General features: G+C 43.2%; 1 protein-coding gene across 5 annotated transcripts in view; it reads left to right on the top strand.

The window, feature by feature from the left end:
* GALNT13 (polypeptide N-acetylgalactosaminyltransferase 13) overlaps window positions 1-20,179 on the top strand; it is a 136,451-nt gene that overhangs the window by 75,488 nt on the left and 40,784 nt on the right. For all 5 annotated transcript variants that reach the window (XM_059820355.1, XM_059820354.1, XM_059820353.1 and 2 more), the window contains 2 exons: window positions 3,213-3,330; window positions 13,161-13,341. In XM_059820355.1, the coding sequence (XP_059676338.1) occupies window positions 3,213-3,330; window positions 13,161-13,341 (299 nt within the window). The remainder of the gene's footprint in view (window positions 1-3,212; window positions 3,331-13,160; window positions 13,342-20,179) is intronic.

The following is a 20,179-nucleotide window of genomic DNA, read 5'->3' as shown; positions in this document are numbered from 1 at the left end:
AGAGCTCTGCAGATCTGTTTGTGTAACATTAAATTTACATAACGCAGAATAGTCCTGCCTGCTGCGTTTCAGTTGCTTGAGAATCCGCGGCGTACATTGGCGCAGAGTTACTTACGTTTTACAGCAGGAAGCTCGGCACTTCCAATTTCAGTTAGCGAGTTATTAGGGAAACACTGTTTTCCATAAATATTTGCTGTTGACATTTTAGAAGGATCCAGATCTGTGTGTACAATTCAGTTGCATCATCCAAAAATCGCTTAAGGCTGAATCTTTGCAAAAATGGGAAATTTCGTGCCATTCAAGCAAAGACTGTCTTCCTCCAGGGAAAGAGAGGAGGAGGAGGAGGAAGGAGAGGAGGCAGAGGATGAGGGTTTCTGTTGTAGGCAGAGGAGCAGGGATGATTGTATTTGTCTGAAACCAAGTATGGTTTCGGTAAGGTTAGTGAGGATGGGAGATCAGTGCAGGTGGGAGCCGAGGTTCGTTCACGCAGCGCTGGGCACAGGCTCATCAAAATGTTTGTGAACCGCTGTGATTCCTGTGGGAACTTGGCCCCTTGTCAGGAGGTGAGTAAACCGAGTCCTGACACAGCTTTTGGTATCAGTGTAAGTAGTTTTGCAGAGATCTATAGGGTTTCTAGATAATCAATAACAAAAATTTCTTTTAAATATAGTGTTTTTCCATTGGTAATCGTCTGGCAGAAAAGCGGTTCGATTAAGAAAAATTTCAGGGTTGGATTTCTTTTGTGCTCCCCGTCTTAGGTGGTATTTAAGTTTCATGGCACCGGTCAGGCGGAGGCTCCCCCCACCCGGCCGTTCCCATCTGCTCCGCCGGCTCGCAGTCTGTCCCGTGGGCGCTCAGGGGGCCAGCGGCATCGCCTGCGGCAGAAACCCAGCACGGCTGAGGGCAGTGGAGCGGCTGTGAAACCTGGGAAGGGTTAGCCCTGTCCAAACGACAGACAGCTAATTAACTGAGGGAGAAAAAGAGAAATGAAGTGTCGGTAAACTCAGGGCTCAGTGTTATTTCACAGAATCACTACGGTTGGAAAAGACCTGTCAGATCATCAAGTCCAACCACCACCCCAACCCCACCATGCCCACTAAACCATGTCCCGCAGTGCCACGTCCACACCTTCCTCGAACACCTCCAGGGATGGGGACTCCACCACCTCCCTGGGCAGCCTCTTCCAGTGCTTCTCCACTCTCTCAGGAAAGACATTTTTCCTAATATCCAGCCTGAACCTCCCCTGGCGCAACTTGAGGCTGTTTCCTCTTGTCCTGTCGCTCGTCACTTGGGAGAAGAGACCAACACCCACCTCCCCACAACCCCCTTTCAGGCAGTTGTAGAGAGCGATGAGGTCTCCCCTCAGCCTCCTCTTCTCCAGACTGAACACCCCCAGCTCCCTCAGCCGCTCCTCATCAGACTTGTGCTCCAGACCCCTCACCAGCTCCGTCGCCCTTAATTCATTGCTAGTCTGTGGGTTTTTTCAGCAGTAATGATAGTCAGCTCTTGCAGAAGAGGAAGCAATTGCACAGCAGGCAAATTATGTGGATTTGTTGAGTTTGAGAGTACGTCAGGACTCCTCACTGCCAGGGCTGCGTCCAGTGCCCTGGGAAGGGCTCTGTGCAACACAGCACCGTCCCTGCGGGCCTGAGCACCCGCGCTCTGGGTGTACCCATAACGTAACACTGTGATTCTGTGTGCAAGTAGAGGTTTGCATCAGCTAATTAATGTTGCACGTAGGACATACTAAAGCTTCTCAAGGAAGACCTGAGAAATGCCGAAGCAACTCAGGTTCTGCCAGGGGTAGGAGCGCCCGTGAAGCCCCTCTTCCAGCTTTTTCCTGCATTACCCATGAACCGTTTTGTTGCTGTTGACTTCCTTTTTGGAAAAATTCTAGGAGCTTGGTTTATATTGGTGTTTGCAGAAGGCTGTCTCCAAACACAGGCACTCTCCTGGAAACTGAGCTTTAGAGGGGCAGGAGTGCTGATGCTGGAAATGCTGCGCTTGCGTAGGCTCAGGTGCCTCCTCTTACCACGGAGTATCGGGTATTCCTAGCAGTCTTCACAAGCAGTTTACTAAATAAAACAGCAGCGTGAATGAGTCCATTTTTGTGACCGAATCCTTTGCAGCCAGGCCGTAGTTAGTGGCGTGTTTGTGTGCGGTTGTACGTGTGTGCGTTGAGCTAGCATTAGGTCATGCATTTTCAAAATCCAGTCTTGCCCACTTCGCGGTTGTTTTTAAAGCCGAGGACAGAAACATGACCGATGCCTGACCGGCAAGGCTTGATCCGCAGCTACGTTAATGTGCCCGGAGGTCCTCACTGGGAAAGCCCGCAGGCGTGGGGGATGCTGAGACCTCAGCGGACTCCTCGCACCGAAGCCCGTCTGTTGCGGGCAGTGGGTTCTGACACCCTGCATCGTGCCTGCTCTGCGGCAGCGTCTGCAGGGACACATTTGGGCTTAAACCCCGTGCTTGGGGCCACCCCTGTAGCAGCGCACGCGAGTCTGCGTGCCTGTGCACCGCACGCTGGGCGAGAGGGCTGTGGTGTGGTGGGCACCCAGCGGTGCGGTAACCCCGAGCCGTGTTCCTGCGAGGCGGGGTGGGCGGTTTTCATTTCATGTAGACTTCAAATGCTGAAAAAACATAGAGCAGGTTATTTACGGGGGAACAGGACAACTTTACACAAAGAGAAGTTGCACTCTGACTGGATTTGCCTGTTGTAAGGATTTATAATCCTGTTAAGAGAGATTATGCCTGGTAATTTTATGCACGTTTAGTCTCCTCTAAGGCAAAGCTGAGGCATTAAACTCTCTTCACTAAGCATTTCAGATTGGATTTGAACTGCTGTTCTGGATGCAGAAGGCCAAAATTCCATCCACTTTACCATTACAATGCTCCTGAAATAATCTATGGAAATGTGATTTTGCCGGTGGGAAGCCATCCCGCAATTCTCTCTCGGGCAGCGCTCTCATCGGCTTCGGGGGAGCTCTGCCCGACAGGCAAGCGCACGGAGTATGCAGTCAAAACCCTATTGTTATTGTTAGTAGCTTATATTTAAGTTGCTGTACATAGAATATGTTTGTAGTCAAAATGTCTGAGGTAGTGAAATGTACTGTAGTGTCACTTAATAAATTCCACAGTGTCTTTCAAAAGGTATTTTTTCTTTTCTTTTTCCTCTTTTTTTTTTTTTTTTTCTGTTTGTTTTCAACTAGGACCCCTACTATGGCTGGTGGCCTATTTTCTATTGACAGAAACTACTTTGAAGAGATAGGAACTTACGATGCAGGAATGGATATCTGGGGTGGCGAGAATCTTGAAATGTCTTTTAGGGTAATTGCCGTTTTCCTTCATTTTCTGTCAACAAACACAGTTGTGCTGTAACGGTTCCCGCGCTGCGGACAGGGCGCTTTTGCTTTAGCTGTCATGCAAGTCATGGGTTAATTTGAATTCTCAAGGTATTTGGGGATGCCTCTTTATACTATTTTGGTCCTTTTTACTGCATGAAACATTTTATTGCTGTTTGGAAATCTTTACACTTTCAAAATAACGTATATTTTAGCAATACCTTTCCTTATAAAAGAAACGAGGCTTTCTGTGAGCTAGTGCAAATGCTAACTGACCTGAACAAGATATGAATTTGTATAGTGTAAACAAAAATTCAAATGTATGTTTTAACAGAAGTTTTTGAAAGTGTATGTCGTCATGAACTTGCATGTTCTGGCTGGGATTTTTATTCTGTGTGAGAGCCGAGCTCGCAGAGAAATTTCACATCCTGCGGAAAAGTGACCGTATTTCTGCCGGGGATAGGTATGTTGCCCATGACAAGAATAAAATCTCTTGGAGTGAAATGCATTTAGTAATTGTCCTTTAGACATAAAGGAAAATTGGAAAATTGAGTCTTTGATAAGTAATTGTTAGAAAGGATGTTGCAAATTACTTTGAACATCTCTGATGTATCACAATTTATGCATTTTAAGTAAGTATGCAAAATAAACCCTGGTACGCCTATCGAGTACACATAGCACAGCATGGGGATATCCTTCTTCCCTTTTGTTTTTTTCAGCTTTTGTCTTAAGCCAGGGCTGGTAGCCTATTTTCTATTGACAGAAACTCCTTTGAAGATTTTTATGAAGCAGGTATTTCTAGAGAAGATCAACTGAGAATTTGAAATGATTTTCAGGTCATTTTCTATAAACTATAATCGTTCACTTTCCAGTAAAACAGAAGGGTAGAGTTACTCTTCTGAGCATTCATGTTTTAAATCAGTGGATTTGAACATTTTTTGGTGTATAGAGCCCTAAGAATATTCCTTGGATTTATGTAGGTCTCTATATAGGAGCTTATTTTCAACTGAAGCCTGTTAGTAGACTTGTTTGTGATCCCTGGAGCAGAGAGTGACTAGCACCGCTTTAAAGCGTTAAATGTGTGCCTCTTGTAGACTAAATCTGTGTATTACTACTGCTCATTTTTCACCGAGTATCAGAGTGTGGGATTTCTGGAAAGCAAAGTTCACGTAACTCATTGGAATGTTAAGATCAGAACTGCCGATGCACATTTAACCCTGACAGAGGGAACCTCGAGGCCGTTTGTTATCGCTTACAGAAAACCTTCTGCAGGACCAGTTTTGGGTCATTACTGTGGGAAGGTCTCATTCTCATTAGTGAAGAGTCTAAAATATTTAACCGTCCTTTTGGGAGAACACTGGGTTTTCATCATAAAAACAATAATCCCTGAAAAAACAGCTCTAATACAGAGGAACAAACAAGGCGGAGATTGATATTGGAGAACATATGGAAGTTGATTCTCCGCGGGCTCCTTTTGGCAGTGGCTATTTTTGTTAACAAAGACAAATATTGATCATTTTTCTGTCAGGCCTGGTAAGCGCAACAGAGTAAAATGTTTTACAATTCCACGGCCTTTTCCTGCTGCCTGGCATAATAGATTCGTTTCGGCAGAAAGCGTTTGATCTTCTGCCGAGAGCAGCACGTGCGCGTGTGTTCAGCTTCCAGCGTATGCTGAAGAAATGCCCTAACTGGGGTATTCATAACACATACTCGTGCTCGAAGAATGCTAATGTGTTTTGGAAACCTTTCCTGAGAAGTTTAGCAATTCGATGGCGGTGTTCTGTCTTCATCTCCAGCTCGTGGCAGCTGCGTGGGAATCTCCCGGGGGCTCCTGGCATGGGTTAGCTGGCTCCTGGTCGGGATGATTTGGGGTTTGTGGTCATGTGGAGTGCAGGTGGAGCTGATACCTCTGCCTTTGGTACAGTTTCTCTGGTTCTGCTCTCTGGGCACGTCTATAATTTATATCATAGATAAAATAATACTTTGAGGGTTTGGTTTTCTTTCTTTTTTCTTTTTTTCTCTTCCTAAATAATCATTCCTTGAGTCCTGTTTCAAACTGGACTTGAATTCTAGTCAATGCTTGTGTGAGTAAGCCAGCGATGGGCTTAACTTACGTGAATTTTCTGAGACCACTGTCATGAGATCTTTGTTTCAGCTTTACATTAAAAATCTCAGTCCAAAATATGTGGAAAGACAAAGACCAGCAGCAGCCGTGCTCTCTGTAGAAAGCCCTAGTGATAAGAGCAGGGAATTCTTGTTATTCTTGTTATTCTTGGCAGGGAATTCTGCTGTTATTCTTGTTTTAGTTGTTAAGACTGAGGTGGGGGGAGCAAGGAGAGGAAGCGCATGAATTTTCTGATAAAACTTTTTGGGCATCGTATTAGAGAACATTATTTTATGTCTTTGGAAGATTTTCCCACTTAAACTTCGAGAAACGTTACCAGCCTGGAATGCGTGCATCAGCCTAATAAGAGAGCACAGTGTCAAGAATAGAAATACACTGATGTGCTTCCAGCACTGGGATATTACCCTGGAAATGCAAGGCAGCCACACGACGCTATTTCGTAGTATTTACGGCCTTCGTCTGAAAGAAAACCAGCCAAATTAGCAAGTACATCAAGTACAACTGGATCAATAAAATACCAAGGCCTCTGCGTTTAAAAGCCTATCTGATGTAAAACATCTGCAGAAAATAGGTGGCAGAGAGTGCCAAGGGGCTGGGGAGGTTCCTCCAGCAGCCGCGTTGCAAACCTGCGATTATCCAGCAGGTTCCCGGAATATCTCCCTGCAGTCAGGCAAACACTGAGACTGAATCTTGGTTTGGAAAATGTCTACAACAGGAGTCAGCCATAAGGATGTTTCTAGAGCTCTTATTACATCGGGTGGTTTTGTCATCAAATGGGAGGGGGTTAGTTTTGGTGTTGGGGCAGTATTCGGAAAACAGAACTGAAAATCCCTGTCTTGTTAATCCCTGCATCCTGAAAAAAATGGTATAAAGTGCCTTTGCCTTCCCTGGCTAATGCCTGCAGCCTGCAAGGGCAGTGCCGTTATCCCTAGTGTCATGATTCATCGGATTCGCACTGGTTTTGGTCTCGGAGAGGCACACAGGCACATCTCAGCCAGACGCGGTGCCTGGGGAGGGCCGAGGAGCAGCATCCGCAGGGGGTCCCGGGGCCGCAGCACTGGAGGGTCCCCGCGTCTCCCCGCTGCCTGGCCGGGCAGTGCCGGAGCCGAGTCCCACAGCACGGACCGACGGCAGTCGGAGGCTGTCCATCCAGTCGGGGCGGCCGCTCCGATCCTGTAAAACACCACGCGTGAGCGTGGTAACGTGTGCGGCTGTGTACGATTTCCTTATTTCTGGGTAAATCGATACTTCGTCTTTTAGCTGTGCTGCTGCTCGTTGCTGAAGGGTCTTTAATGATGCCTGTTGGAGGATGCCTTTTAATAATGGCAATTGGGAAAAAAAAAATAATCCTGGCAGGAATCCTGGCTGTAAGAGTCTGCTTTAGGAAAGGAAAACCTCATTTATTCTTAAACATTTACCATATTTTTATTTATAGAATCCCTTAAATGTTTTTAATTCTCTGTTAAATTCTCTAAGTGTTTTTTCCCAATCAGAGAATGTCCTGGAAACTTGACAGTCAGAAAAGAGCTCATATAGCTTTGGAAAGGGTATTAAAAATAATCTGTCCGTCCGAAAAATCAGTTTATTCTTTAGAATAGTCCAAATAGGCCAAAGCAAGGCTAAAGAAAGGAAATGCATGCCCTAACAGGAAGAAGATGCTGTTTGCATTTGGTTCTCTGGCAGCTTAGAAGTGGAGAAGAGGGTAGCAAATGCTTCCATGTGTATTCCCTAAGTAGTGTGATACATCACTACGTTGCTCTCAGTCTCTGAAATTTCTGTTTTGACTGTTGTCGGAAGCCTTCTAGTGAATGAATAAGGAGCAAGGATGTTTGATTCACTTGTAACTTCGTGTAGAATCCGATGTATAGAAATTCTCGTATTATAGCACGTGTAAGCAGCAATCACATCGTGCAGACTCCACGTCGTGTGGCAGAAGGGACTGTCTCGGTGTGAGGAAGCAGGCATGGTCACGCCGCAGCCCCCTCGCCATGTCCCACCCACGGCTGCTGCTGCTGCTGGACCCAGGAGCAACATCCTGAAGGTCGCTGCTTTCTTGATGTGAATACTGATGAGGCCGGATGCTCTTGGGGAAGCTTTTCCAGATATGCACAAAGGGTTATTAATAGCAGTTTTTCAGCCTGACTGTATGTGAGGTCTCAACTCTCAGCTGCAAAATTATGGGTGTAAGAGAGCATTTAAACATGTTTAAGTCAACAGTTTTAGCAGGATCGTTGATTTGGGTGACTGGAAGACCAGCGCCCTATAATTACGGGCAGAACAACGTGTAACTCCTAGTGAGGCTGGAAGGGTTGCGTGCGTGTGAGGTTATTTTCAGAAGTACACTGTGACGTTGAAATTAATTTTGCGTGTTGGTGAGTGGAATTTGGGGTATATAAACCCCTAATCACCTGGTAAACAGATTGAAAATCTATCTCTGTGCTTTTCAATATTCCTTAGCTGTTTGACTATATTAACTAATTTTAGGAGCACAGTTTGCTCACAAATTGTAAGCGTACAAACATATTTTGGATACATTCAAAGCATACAATATTTTTCTCTTTCTTTGGACTGCATTAATTTTTCTGTATGTCAGGATTCTTTTGTTCCTATAGGAAAAATATTCAAGATACAGTGGTTCAGTTGATTTCATTATAGAGATCTTTGCTATTAGAGTTTTAAGGATTTTTTTCTTCCTAATTATTACTTACGCATCACTGCATAGCAGCAAACAAGTTTAATTCATGTAACACGACTGTGCTTAAGTGTTAACTTACTTTCCGACTGCAGTAATCTTCGGGGATTTTTTACCATAGCTTTGATCTGTGCATATACGTGGGAGATGTTTAATCTAACACCATCATCAATAAACACACACGTGTACCAAAAGAACCCCTTTGCGTAAAGAAATATTTTCTAAAATGCAGTAAATAGGATTATTAACATGAAAAGCATTTGCTGTGATGACAGCCTCCGACCCGGTGATGCCGGCCTCAGCAGCGCTGCCGATCCAGCGCGATCGCCGCCTTCTCGCGCAACGTGACAGACAGCACCGCCAAAACAGGGCGGCAAGTGATGGGGTTTGCTTTCAGCGGGCTGGAGAGATTCACCTGTAGAGGACGAGGTGGCCTATGTGTTGTTTCCCTTTTGGATATGGGTAGATAATACGTGCTCTAGCCACCCAAAAAGAAACAAACATCAGCAGAGCTACAGGGGTATTTTTTCTACTTCTTCTAAGACTAGGAGCAAAGCCTCAAAGTTGTTTTATTTGCCTACAAATTATTATTAGCCTTAAATATTTCTGATTGATGTGCGCTGAGATTTGCGGGAACTGATGTTAACTCAGTGTTCAAAAGTGATGGAAGAGGAAAAAATCCTGACAGCGGGCTGCACAGCAATCGGACGGAGTTTAATGCGATCATTTTGTGCCATAACAGGAATGGGTTTAAAATGTCTGTGAAATCAAAGGTAGTTCTAAATAATTAATGTCTATATTTAAAAAGGGATAAATTATGTGGGCAAATACAAGCCTTAGTTCTATTGCTGTGGCGTGCAGTGTCCTACCACAAACTCTGAAGGAATTAATATTTGTAAGCAAAAAGATAAATAGAAAGTGGGTTAGTCTTGCATGGGTTTATTAGAAGGTAAATTATAAGATGCTGGGTTTGACAGCTCATTTTCCAGACCAAGGAAATGCAGCAGATGTGCTGGATCTGTTCTTCACCGAAATGTTTCAGTGAGGGGCTCTCTGGAATTTATCTCCTGAGTCAGGAGCAGGTGGAGACTGATAGGAGCCGGTGGGTGGGAGAATGGGTAGTGCCGAAGGACGAGATGTCAGGCTGGGGCAGGTCACTGTTAGAGCTTCTTAACTGTAAAGTTGCAGCTGGATGTTGGGTTTTTGTCACTAAATAACTTTCCACAAAAGGTGGGGAATAAACTCGTGGAATGTGCTGGGTTGGAAGATGCAGAGAGGGACTTGAGGTGTGGTTGAAGTACCATGGTTGGAAGACTCTTTGATTTTGGGGAATTCATTCAGGTGGAAGGAGAAGGGGTAAACCTCAGAGGAGAAGGGAAGGAAGACACCTTCAACCTTAAATATTATGGTGTGACAATAACTGGTTTATGGACAATTCAGTGTGAAAATTAGAGTTAAAACTTTTTTTTTAAATGAGATACATCAATCTCGTACCAGCATTTTTGCAATCTGGCTGTCTTTAGTCCCTTGGTGCTTTTAGTCACCGTCAGGGCCCTTATTGCCTCTTAGGATGGGTGGGAGGTCAGTAAAGTGGATTATTGCTGACCGGAGGGCTGCAGATCCCACCTGCTGTGCCCCACAGCAAACGCTGCCGGTGGGTGCTTGGCACAGGGTTTGCCGAGGTTTGCCAAGGGCAGGTCTTGGTGGGCAGCAGGTCTCGACGTGGCAGTCTGGGGTGAGCCACTGGCTCCGTTTCACAGAATCACAGAATGGTTTGGGTGGAAGGGACCTTTAAAGATCATCTAGTCCAAGCCCCTTGCTGTGAGCAGGAATATCTTTCACTGGATCAGGTTGCTCAAAGCCCCATCCAACCTGGCCTTGAAGACTTCTGGGGATGGGGCATCCAGTGCTTCTCTGGGCAACCTGTCCCAGTGTCTCACCACCCTCATCGTAAAGAATTTCTTCTCTATATCCAATCTAAACCTACCTTCTTTTGGTTTAAAACCATTAGCCCTTGACCTATCACTTCAGGCCCTAGTAAAAAGTCTCTCCGTCTTTCTTATAAGCCCCGTTGAAGTACTGAAAGAACGCAATAAGGTCTCTGTGGAGCCGCCTTCTTCTCCAGGCTGAAGAACCCCAGCTCTCTCAGCCTTTCTTCACAGGAGAGGTGTTCCAGCCCTCTGATCATTTTTGTGGACCTCCTCTGGACCTGCTTTAACAGGTCCAAGGACTTGTGGCAGGTAACTGTGAACCCCCAGTGGGTTCATCCATTTTCTGAGAGTCTATGGGAGTAGAACTGTCCCTTCCTGTGCTCCTTTTCTGACTCCCATCTCCACCAAGATGCTTCTTTGGGAATAAGGCAAATTCTTTAAAGGTCAGGTGCAGTCTACTCCAGAAGAAAATGAGGTTAGACCAAGGAGAGAAAGTCTGGCCCTTCAGTTTTCCTTACAGGATCCCCAAGCATTTAGTGTCGAAAATTATGCTACTTATCATTAAAGTTTCCTACTGTTTTTACGTTATTTAAATGGATTAGCACCCTTGATGCCCAGGATGATCCCAAGATGAGGGAGATACGATCCTCTCCTGTTGTTCTTTTTCTGGGAAGAGAGAACAAAGATGACTGGAAGAACTGTAGTAAAGCAATAGTTCATAAAATTGTTGCCATGTTTTAAAAAAATATAGGCTTGTTGCAGGAAAGATACAATTCATTGGCAATATCTGATTCCCAAGTGATAGGATCAAGTAAATTGTTTCCCTGGAAATTTTGCTGGATTAAAAAGTACAATGAATGTCAAAATGAAAAAGACTGCAGTAAAATTTAATAGCAACTTCTGCCCAAAATTTTTGGAATATTACGTGGAGCAGTCACCAGTGTCGGTAAAAAGCTGCTGGCGGGTATTGAATTACCCGAGTTGAGGTGTCGTCTGCCGATAGCTCTTCAATAGCAAGGTGTCAGGGAGAATTCTGCTAGTCACCGTAACTGCAGTGAGGAGCGATCAAGTGTATTACCATAGTATATCTCGTCGGTACGGTCAACAGATCTCTGGAATCCCACAGTCCTTAACCATTATATGAACCTTTGGGAAGTAGTCATTTTACCAGGGAATATTCGGGAAGGTTGGTTTGCTTTTTTAATAATACTGAAAAGATAGAAGTCCTTTTCTTCAGAGCAGAGTGCAGGTTCATCTGCATTCCTCTGACAACTGTAATAGATAGCAGATTGTACCAAGGACAGCCAAAAATGTGCTTTAAAAATGTACAGGAACACGCATTTTAAAAAATGGTAGCGTGGGAGGAGATTCCTGCCAGGGAGAGGAGCCGGAGGGGGAGAGCAGGAGCAACCGGGGTGGGGGACGCTGGTCCTTAGGCAGAGACTGTGGGTTGAAGTGCACCTAAAATTGCGTATGCTCATTACTGTCCTGTCCGGTGAGTCACTCCCAGGTGGCTTTGTAACCATACTGGTAGTGTATATTGCAGTTTTAATGCGTGCTTCCCTTTTGGTGCGGTCGCGTGTTCTTCGGCACCCATCAGCTTGAAGTTTCACCTGCGCTGACTAGTTGTCACTGAGCTGCAAAGCACAAGATGTGCAAAACACAAGATGTTAAACAGGAGAATATTTTGATGTTGTCATTGCTTACCCCAACAGAGTACATCACTTAGCATACTGATGAAATTATATAAAAGGATTTAGCCCTAATTAAATAAAATCTGCATAAAGTTACTATGGTAACTGTTATGTTTGTGTCAGGGAGCTCTAATTACAAGACTGTACCAGCCTTCCTGTTTAAAACACCCAGTGGTTCTTAAACTCTGTGTTTTATTGCCAGGAGGTATGGTGAAGTTTAGTCCTGCCGGCAGCTTAGGAGGAGGCTAAAGCAAAGGGTGGGACGAGCCTAAATCAGGAACTGGGCAGTTGGCAACACCTTCGTTGGTGCCAAAAATGTCAGTGAACCTTAGCGAAGAGTGAATCCCAAGGAATCGATACTCTCTGGCAGAACAGCAAAGCTTTGTAACCCCGTAAGCATCCGATGGAAATCTTCATTTGCTCCTGTTGATCACCTGGCTGCCTGTGTTGTGGCTCCAGTGCTCCGAACTTGGACCTTGAGCCTTCTTTAGTTTCTTCTCTAGTTCTTTTCAGAGCCTAGAAAGAGAGATTACAGAACAGCTGTTAATACACAAACTGATGTATATCATACCAAGGATCTAGTGATCGGACAGAAAAATATGTTACTTTATTTAACAACAGGGTATTACAGTCCAGGATTATATGATTTTTTGTACTTGTGCGGTCATATCAAAGGCACTGAGCTTACTCAGAGTATAGATTCTTTTCCAATAGTGGAAAGAGACAGTTTGCATCTAGGAGAAGTTCATCAAATTCTCTTCTTTGTCTATAAGGGGTTTTTTTTGCGTTGATCATGGTACTCACCAGCATACGAACCACCAGACAATATACGTTTTGCATCTGTGGTTCTGCGATATTCAGAGTACCTGTGCTTGCTGCTTTCCATTGTTGCCTGTGATATTAACCAAGACCTGCTGTGCCTTTGCTTGGGATGGTCATGAATGTGATTCTGCTTTGAAAATTATATACATATGTATTTATATATATAAAAAAGTAAAAGTTCTTCTCTGTTTCTTTAAATATTTTGAAAACCTGGGAAGTTCAAATCCACAGACGACATCCCCACCCTACACTTAATCCGCTATAGGATGACACCTTTCTAAGTGCACGTTTATGTCGTAAGGACACAGAACGAGGTGAACTGTTCACACAAGCTTTCACGTTGCAGTTAAAGTCTCTGTGCTTTCATTGCTATCAAGAGCTGTGCCCCTGCTGTTTCCCTTAAACTTTTGCTTGAAATTCCCTCTTGAATTGTGAGCTGGGCAAATAAATCAGGAGATGGCTGCTAACCTGTCTGTCAGAGTCCCTCCTGCATTAAACTCAGCATGTTTTGTGTTTGTTTTAGTCAACGTTTTCTGTGTATTGTAATTTCAGATTTGGCAGTGCGGTGGCTCCCTTGAGATTGTCACCTGCTCACATGTTGGCCACGTTTTCCGAAAGGCAACACCTTACACCTTCCCTGGTGGCACGGGACACGTCATCAACAAGAACAACAGGAGACTGGCAGAGGTCTGGATGGATGAGTTTAAGGACTTCTTCTACATAATATCGCCAGGTAAGAAATTACTTTCTGATCATATTATGCTGCGTAAAGCTGTCCGAAAAAAGGAAAATGTAAATGTAAGGCACATATAGGTAAGTGTAGACATGTATGCATGTGTGCTACTAGAAGTTGAGACATAACAGCAAAAGTGCTTTCAAAATTCAAGCGAATGTCCTTTCCATGTGTCAAAACATTCTATATTCTGTTCCCAAGGTAAAAATATTAGGTAAGGCTCCTCCTCTCCCAAAGGTCATAAGGCTTTTTTTCAGAACGTGATTCTCATCCTGTTACTTTGCGACCAAGTAGCAAAGCTCTTTGACCCATTTAATCCATGAAATGCAGAATTTGGCTGGATTATCCTTAGGATCCCTGAAGGTCCCTGCAGAAGGCATCAACGTGAGGGACAGCAGGGGTGCTCCGGGTCACTGCGTGGAAGGGCAGGAGCCCTTCGGAGCACGGGACTCAGTGCCGTGAAGTATCTTTGCCACGTCCTTCTGTCTCACCACTGTCAAGTATCAGTCCTGGGGAGAAACAATCTCTTTTCAACATACAAATTTCTCTTCCTTTGCATTGGTGATTTTCACTTATATTTCAGTCTAGCAGATGTAGCACATACAAATTATGTAATCACATATATCACACACAATTATATGAGATAAAAGACATAGTCCTGTTTGATGTTACAGCAGTTGTTCAGGGTTATATTTGTGGGTAAATATTTTGATGAAATAACCTGACATTGTATTAAAGCTGGGGATGTTTTTATCTAAAGATAATTGTGGCCTCCATGTGAGTGAGCTTAATGGAGTCAACACATTAAAAATGGAGCAGGACATGGGGGTTTCCTTAGTCTCCATGCCCCTCACCGAAGTCTCCCTCTGAGAAAGACGTGTCCTGTTCAGCGTGGTAAGAGCTGCCTGCCCACGGGGCGCCCGGGGCTGGGCGCGGGCAGAGCCATCGCCCTGGTTTGTATAGACAGGCAGCGCGTGCGCGTGAAGTGCCATCGCGTGTTAGTTAGACTTTTTTTTTTCCTCTTTATTTAAGCACCGGTTTACTTCATGCAACTAACTCTTAAATAAATCCTGGTCTTTAGAATAATACAATAACTACCCTCGGGTCTCTTACACGGCAGTTTTCATGTTCTTACTTTCATAATTTAAAATTAACCTGTCCACTTGAAAAATTAGGCTTGGAGACAATTCAGTTTTTATCAAACAGAGTTTTAAAAAAAACTTTTTTTTTTTTTTTTTCCCCTGACCAAATACAAGAATCAAAAACTTTAATGAGTGGCCGTGATCAGGAAAAAAAGAGTATGTACCTTCAGTGCTGGCTCTAGTAAAGACTGTTTTGCACCTGTATTTCAAGTGGTCCTTTGGTCACAGCCAACCTCTTAAAGCAAGCATGTTGAGCTAAGCCTTTTCTTTTGTATAAATCGGGACCAGTAGTTTTATTTAATTTGATTTGGCTGAAATAAATGAAAAAACAATATTAATATACTTTATAATGTTATTTTTCTTTTAAAGATTTGTACATAAAATGGAAAACTATTCTGGCTGGGTTTTTTTGCTCCAAACAGTTTTACTGGTACCTCAAAATTATATAGTTAATAAAAACTAAATTGCCTTAGTTCAAAAGACAGAATATACAATGTCTCACGTATGAAAGCCAGTTATTTTTCATAGTATTTTCAAATTATTACTTTAGAAGTCTGTGGTGGAGAGTAGCCATAGACTGTGTAAGCTATTGTCACTATTTTATTGTGTGCTCTGGGATAATCTTCCCATTCTTCCATCTTTAAACTTCCTTCCAATTTAAATTCTGTAGCAACAGAATCAGTTTAAGTTTTCTCTGTCACCGAGAAGTAAACCCCGGACCATATTATTATCCATATGAGTTTTGCATTTCATCTCCAGCACATTTTACTCTTATTATATGTCAGCCCCTTCCAGCTGCAAACCTGCTTGTTTCCAGAAGCTGTTTTGGTGCTTTGATTTTTGCAGGGGTTCAGGACATCTCAGTCAATCATCAGGTGCCAACACGTAATCACAAGCTGTGAAGTCGGAAAACTCTTGGTTTCTGCATGGGTTATCGCACGTGTCCTGTGGCTGTCACAGTATGTGCTCATAAAATATTCTGAGTCTGTCCTGGAAAACCCTTATCAAGCCAAAAAGTTTAAAGCACCGTAGAAAAAAGTCTGTGCACATCCTAAGTGCCCTGTTACTGGTGTAAAAAAGATATTTATGTGTCTATACGTTATATATACACTAAATATAGATGTATATAAATGTATATAACCAAAAGGTGTAAGCATGAAACAAATCTCAAAAAAAAAAGCCAACAGACTGGTGATCCCCATCAGTCAGAGGCTGGGGTTGGCACCGAGTGTTTTTGGGAAGCGTTCGTACGGCTCTGCCTCCAGCTTGGTGGAAGGGCCGTTGCATCGCAAGGGAGAGAGGTGCAGGCAGATTGCCTCTGTCCTTTTGAAAAGCCTTCTCGGGTGCATCTTCTCGTGGTGCTCTGGCAACAGGGCTCAGAGTGGAACATCTGAGGAGGAACGTCTGGTCTCCTCAAGAAAAAGTAAGTCTGTTCTCTCCAGGGAACAGCCCGTGGGGAAGGGTTTCTTGGTCTGGTAGGAGGGATGAAACCATGGAAGAAGATTAAATGTTCCTGATTTCAGGACTGGTAACAAGAGCCAAACTAGCCAACGAGGTGTACCACCATCCCTCTCTAGCCCATGTTTCGTACAGGTGGCAGTGGGATTCCTGGAGGGCAGGGTCTCCAGAAACCATCACTATCTTCGGATTCTGTTTGTCCTCTGCTGTCTGTGGTTCTTCTGAGTCACCGGGAGGATGAGCTGCTTACCTTAGTCTGGAGGAACAGGTCCGCTGTTAAAGCCACTGGTGTTTGTCATCACTCACAGTGCTGACTAAACAGACATCACGTGCCACACCTGATGGAAGCGCACTGTGGATTTCGCTTCTACTGGAGTTAACAAAATGCAGAAGATACACATACCGTGAGTGAAAAACAACCACGTTGACAGGATCCTCTTAAATATGGAAATTGAACTTTGTGTGCGATAGGCAGGGTTGTGTCCCTTTATAATTGGTAATTATATCTGCCCAATTAAAGCTGAAGGAGTGGGGCGTGTGGCAGAAAATTTGGCTGACGGTTTCTGACATAATTGGTTTCTGCTCTCCTGCAAGAGGAAGGGAAAAAAATGGGAAAAAATAAATATAACACTGACAACTGAATGTCTCATATGATGTAAAAGTGAATTCAAAACCCATGTAAGATGCAGTCGAGTTCAGACGTAACTATATCACATGGGATTAGCCATTCTTTAATTCCGTTCTCCCATGTTCTTTTTTTGTGCAGTCTCATAATACCAAGTTCCCATTGCATTTTTGTTGAGCTAAATGCATTTCTAATAATTTACCCTGAAAGCATACATTTTCTTAAGTGTGAGGCATGCAAGTACTAACAATGTGCACCCGCCACATAGCGCGTGTGGTGAATACATTGCACTCTCTGTGCTTTTATGTTCTGCCTTGACAGCAAGTTTTTCTAGGCTGATTAGGAGTTAGTTGCTCTAAAGCATTTCGGTGAGCTCAAGCTCTAAAAATACCATACTAAGGGCTATTTAAAATACAATATATTTTAAATGAGATATTAGCAAAATGCATTCAAAGGCGACTAGAAGAGTGATAGGCATGGTGGAATATTTAAAAATTCCAGGTTCAAAAAGAGTGCCAGATGAAACTGCTGCTGTGTAGTTTTTGGAAATGTGTTCGTACTTCAGTCAAAAAAGGCTCCCAAATTGGTCGTTTAAATTTTCAGATTCCTGAACACAACACTCCAAATCCTGGATCAGAACTCTTTTTTCTCTCTCTTTCTCTCTTCTGTTGCTTTTCTTGTTTAGGGATCTTCTAAGCAAGGGTCCCGTTGGTTACAGCGGGACTCCCTACAGGCCTTGAGTCTATTTTTTTTTTAAATCCTTTTTTCCACAGAACTTCTGCTGAGATATTCTTAAGTTGTTGGAGTGAGGAATTTAGTGCTGAGCAAAAGGTTAAGTTTGGATGTAGAAATTAAAATATAAAAGCCATGGAAAAATACATCCACTTTAAGCCTGGCTTTGACTAGCTTGACTCTTTCTCCAGCACATCTGCAAAACCTGGAGCAATCCCCCTTGCAACAGACTTTCACTGCTCTGCTCCTTCACTGATTTGACATGTCAGACCTCCAATGCGATAGATCAATTTGGAACCACCCAATGAAAAAAAAAATGAAACTCAGGGAAGTGGCAGTAAGAAATACCTATTTCCATCTGTTGGAGTGCGGACATTGCATGTAAATGGAGCGGTGAAGTCATACCTCCGCAGAGCTAAGCATTTTAAATCTGAGATTTAGTTTTGAAAGTGGATAATGAGGAGCATGTTGGATGATGTAGATCAGGACCTTAATCCTTTCTATCTGTGTGGTACTGCTGTCGCAGGGTGTTATTTGGTGTGGCTGTCTTCTGTCAAGGTGATGGATGGATGGATGCTCTCCGGGTTTGGAGGAGTGGTGAATATTGACATGTCATCTTCTGAACTGGCCAGTGCCCCGCGGTGCAGCTGGGTAGAAAATGCCCAATACGGACCTTTGGAAACATGCAGATGCTTTTGACGGCAGGAGCCATTGTGAAGCTCTGTCTAGAAGAGCACCTGCCATGTAGGAGGTGAAATGCATGTGCGTTTTGAAGTTTCCTTGTTAGCATTTGTATCTTGGACAGGAATTACAGATTATTTCCTATTGTATTAGAGAGGAGCTTCTGAAATCACTTTGGATAGTCAGTTTTGCAGCTACCTTTACAGTTTCCTAGGTTTCAGCAAGCAGTGGGGGTGGATTTTATCAGCAACATTTTTTAACTTGGATGTCTTGGATGTCTTTTTAACTTGCTTTCTAGCTGGCATTTCATCAGCTGGTTCCTGAGGTGAGAAGACATCCCTTCTCCCATTGAAAAGACCAATTCTTGCCGTAGGCTGTTTAAATTTAGGCTCCTAAGCACAGATATAAATGCAAGGCTATCTTTAACGAACCATTTTTCAGCAGTCTGACATCCAGCGGGATACCGTGCATTGCAAATACCGCTTTCCACAGTGATTCCTTCGGGAAGGAAAAGCTGCTAGCGGAGGCATCGTTTTCCTCCTTCCACCCTGGGAAGACATTTCTCTACCGATTTCCCTATTGAAATTCCCCCAGGGCTGGTGCAGGGCTGGGGTCCTTTTGCCCTTTCTTTTATAGCAGTATGATGCCAAGGTGGCTCTAAAAATGCAGTCTTCATCCGAAAAGATGGGAAGATAATAAGACAGAAATCAAAACCACCCTGCAGTATTTCAGCTCGAGGTGCAGGACTCTACGGGGTGGGGGGGACATTCCCTCTGCACCCTCAGGGTATGCGGGTTTGAGCGTGCCTTTGGCTACTGGTGGTAAAAATAAACCTCAATTAGACGAAGCAGAAGGGGATTATCTTGTCAGCCTTTAAATACATGTAACCTCAGCTCTGTGGGCAGGGGTGCGAGTTAATAATTTCTAGGCCGTTTGCTTGCAGTTGTTAGTTATAGATACAACTGTGGAGCCTATGCAGGATAAAATGATTCGGGTTTTGTCCCGAAAGAAACCATTTCTTTTTATTAGAAAAGCTAGGGTGAAACGCCAATGCACTTTTTGTATTTATTATTAAGTTATTACTTGTCTTTCTGTGAAGAAAACTGCTATTCACTTCTGAAATGACCACAAATCAGCAGAAATTTAGTGCTTCTAAATGTACTGTCTCTTCTTTACACAGTTATGCATTTGCATATTTGCACAAGATTTTGATACAAAATTCAAATAGAGAACCTATGGACAAAATTTTATTGAAATAGAAAGGTGAAATTAGGTCAGTAGCAGTGATGTTGGTGGGACAAGATTTGTTTAATTGAAAACTTAATGCCTGTTGCCGTTTCAGTCACTGAAAGAATTTCAGTAGAGGTCTCCTTTACATTTTCTGATCTTTTTTGAAGTTATTTATGAATATGCTGTGTAAATTGACGATTAAAATGTGATGATGATGTTCCTCAGGATTAAGAAGCAAATGGAGGAGAAAGGTACTTTGAGATTTTAGAAAATAAAGGTAACAATAACAATTTAAGTAAAAAAAATCTTCTCAATAAAAATGCATAGGAGATAGCAGATTTTTTTTTCCGTAGGTCATTTCTAAATGTCAGAAATTGTTCCTAATATTATTAAACTGCTTTTTTTAGCCTTTTGCCTGGCACACATTTCTCTTAGTTTATTAATCTGAAAAATAGAGATCTCTAGATAATTCTGTTGGAGAACAAAGCAAGTTGCATTTTAGTAATTAGGTCTCTGAAGCTGTTGTCTATCAGCGCACACTCATCTACCCAGTTCTCCTCTGGGACCTGATTAATTTGATTTCTTAGATGATGTCCTAAGAGAAAGAGGAACCAATGGTTGTTCACAGTGGCGCTGGGTTAAATATATCTTGGCATAATTAGGGTGCACACCTAGTAATTATATTCAGAGATAAAAGTCTTGATCAATCGAGTTATTAATTGCTTTCTTGAGGTCGTCTGCTTGTAAAAATATAACTCCACTGAAGAAGAGCCTATCTGAAATTTTTTGTGGTCTTAGACATATTTAAAATTGCTGCCTTCCCTTATCTTTGTAGAAGCTGTGTGTGGATAAGAATCAAATCTCTGATTTCTGCTACCCTTGAATTTGGCCATCCTATGTGTTGCCTGTTTGTTCATGCTGTTAGGGAGCAGAATTTTTAATATATCCAGCCTAGAATGACAAAAAAAAA

This window comes from Gavia stellata, chromosome 8 (assembly GCF_030936135.1).
Source record: "Gavia stellata isolate bGavSte3 chromosome 8, bGavSte3.hap2, whole genome shotgun sequence".
Classification (NCBI taxonomy): Eukaryota; Metazoa; Chordata; class Aves; order Gaviiformes; family Gaviidae; genus Gavia; species Gavia stellata.
Note: the sequence above shows the minus strand (reverse complement) of the source record. Positions and strands in the feature narration are given on the sequence as shown.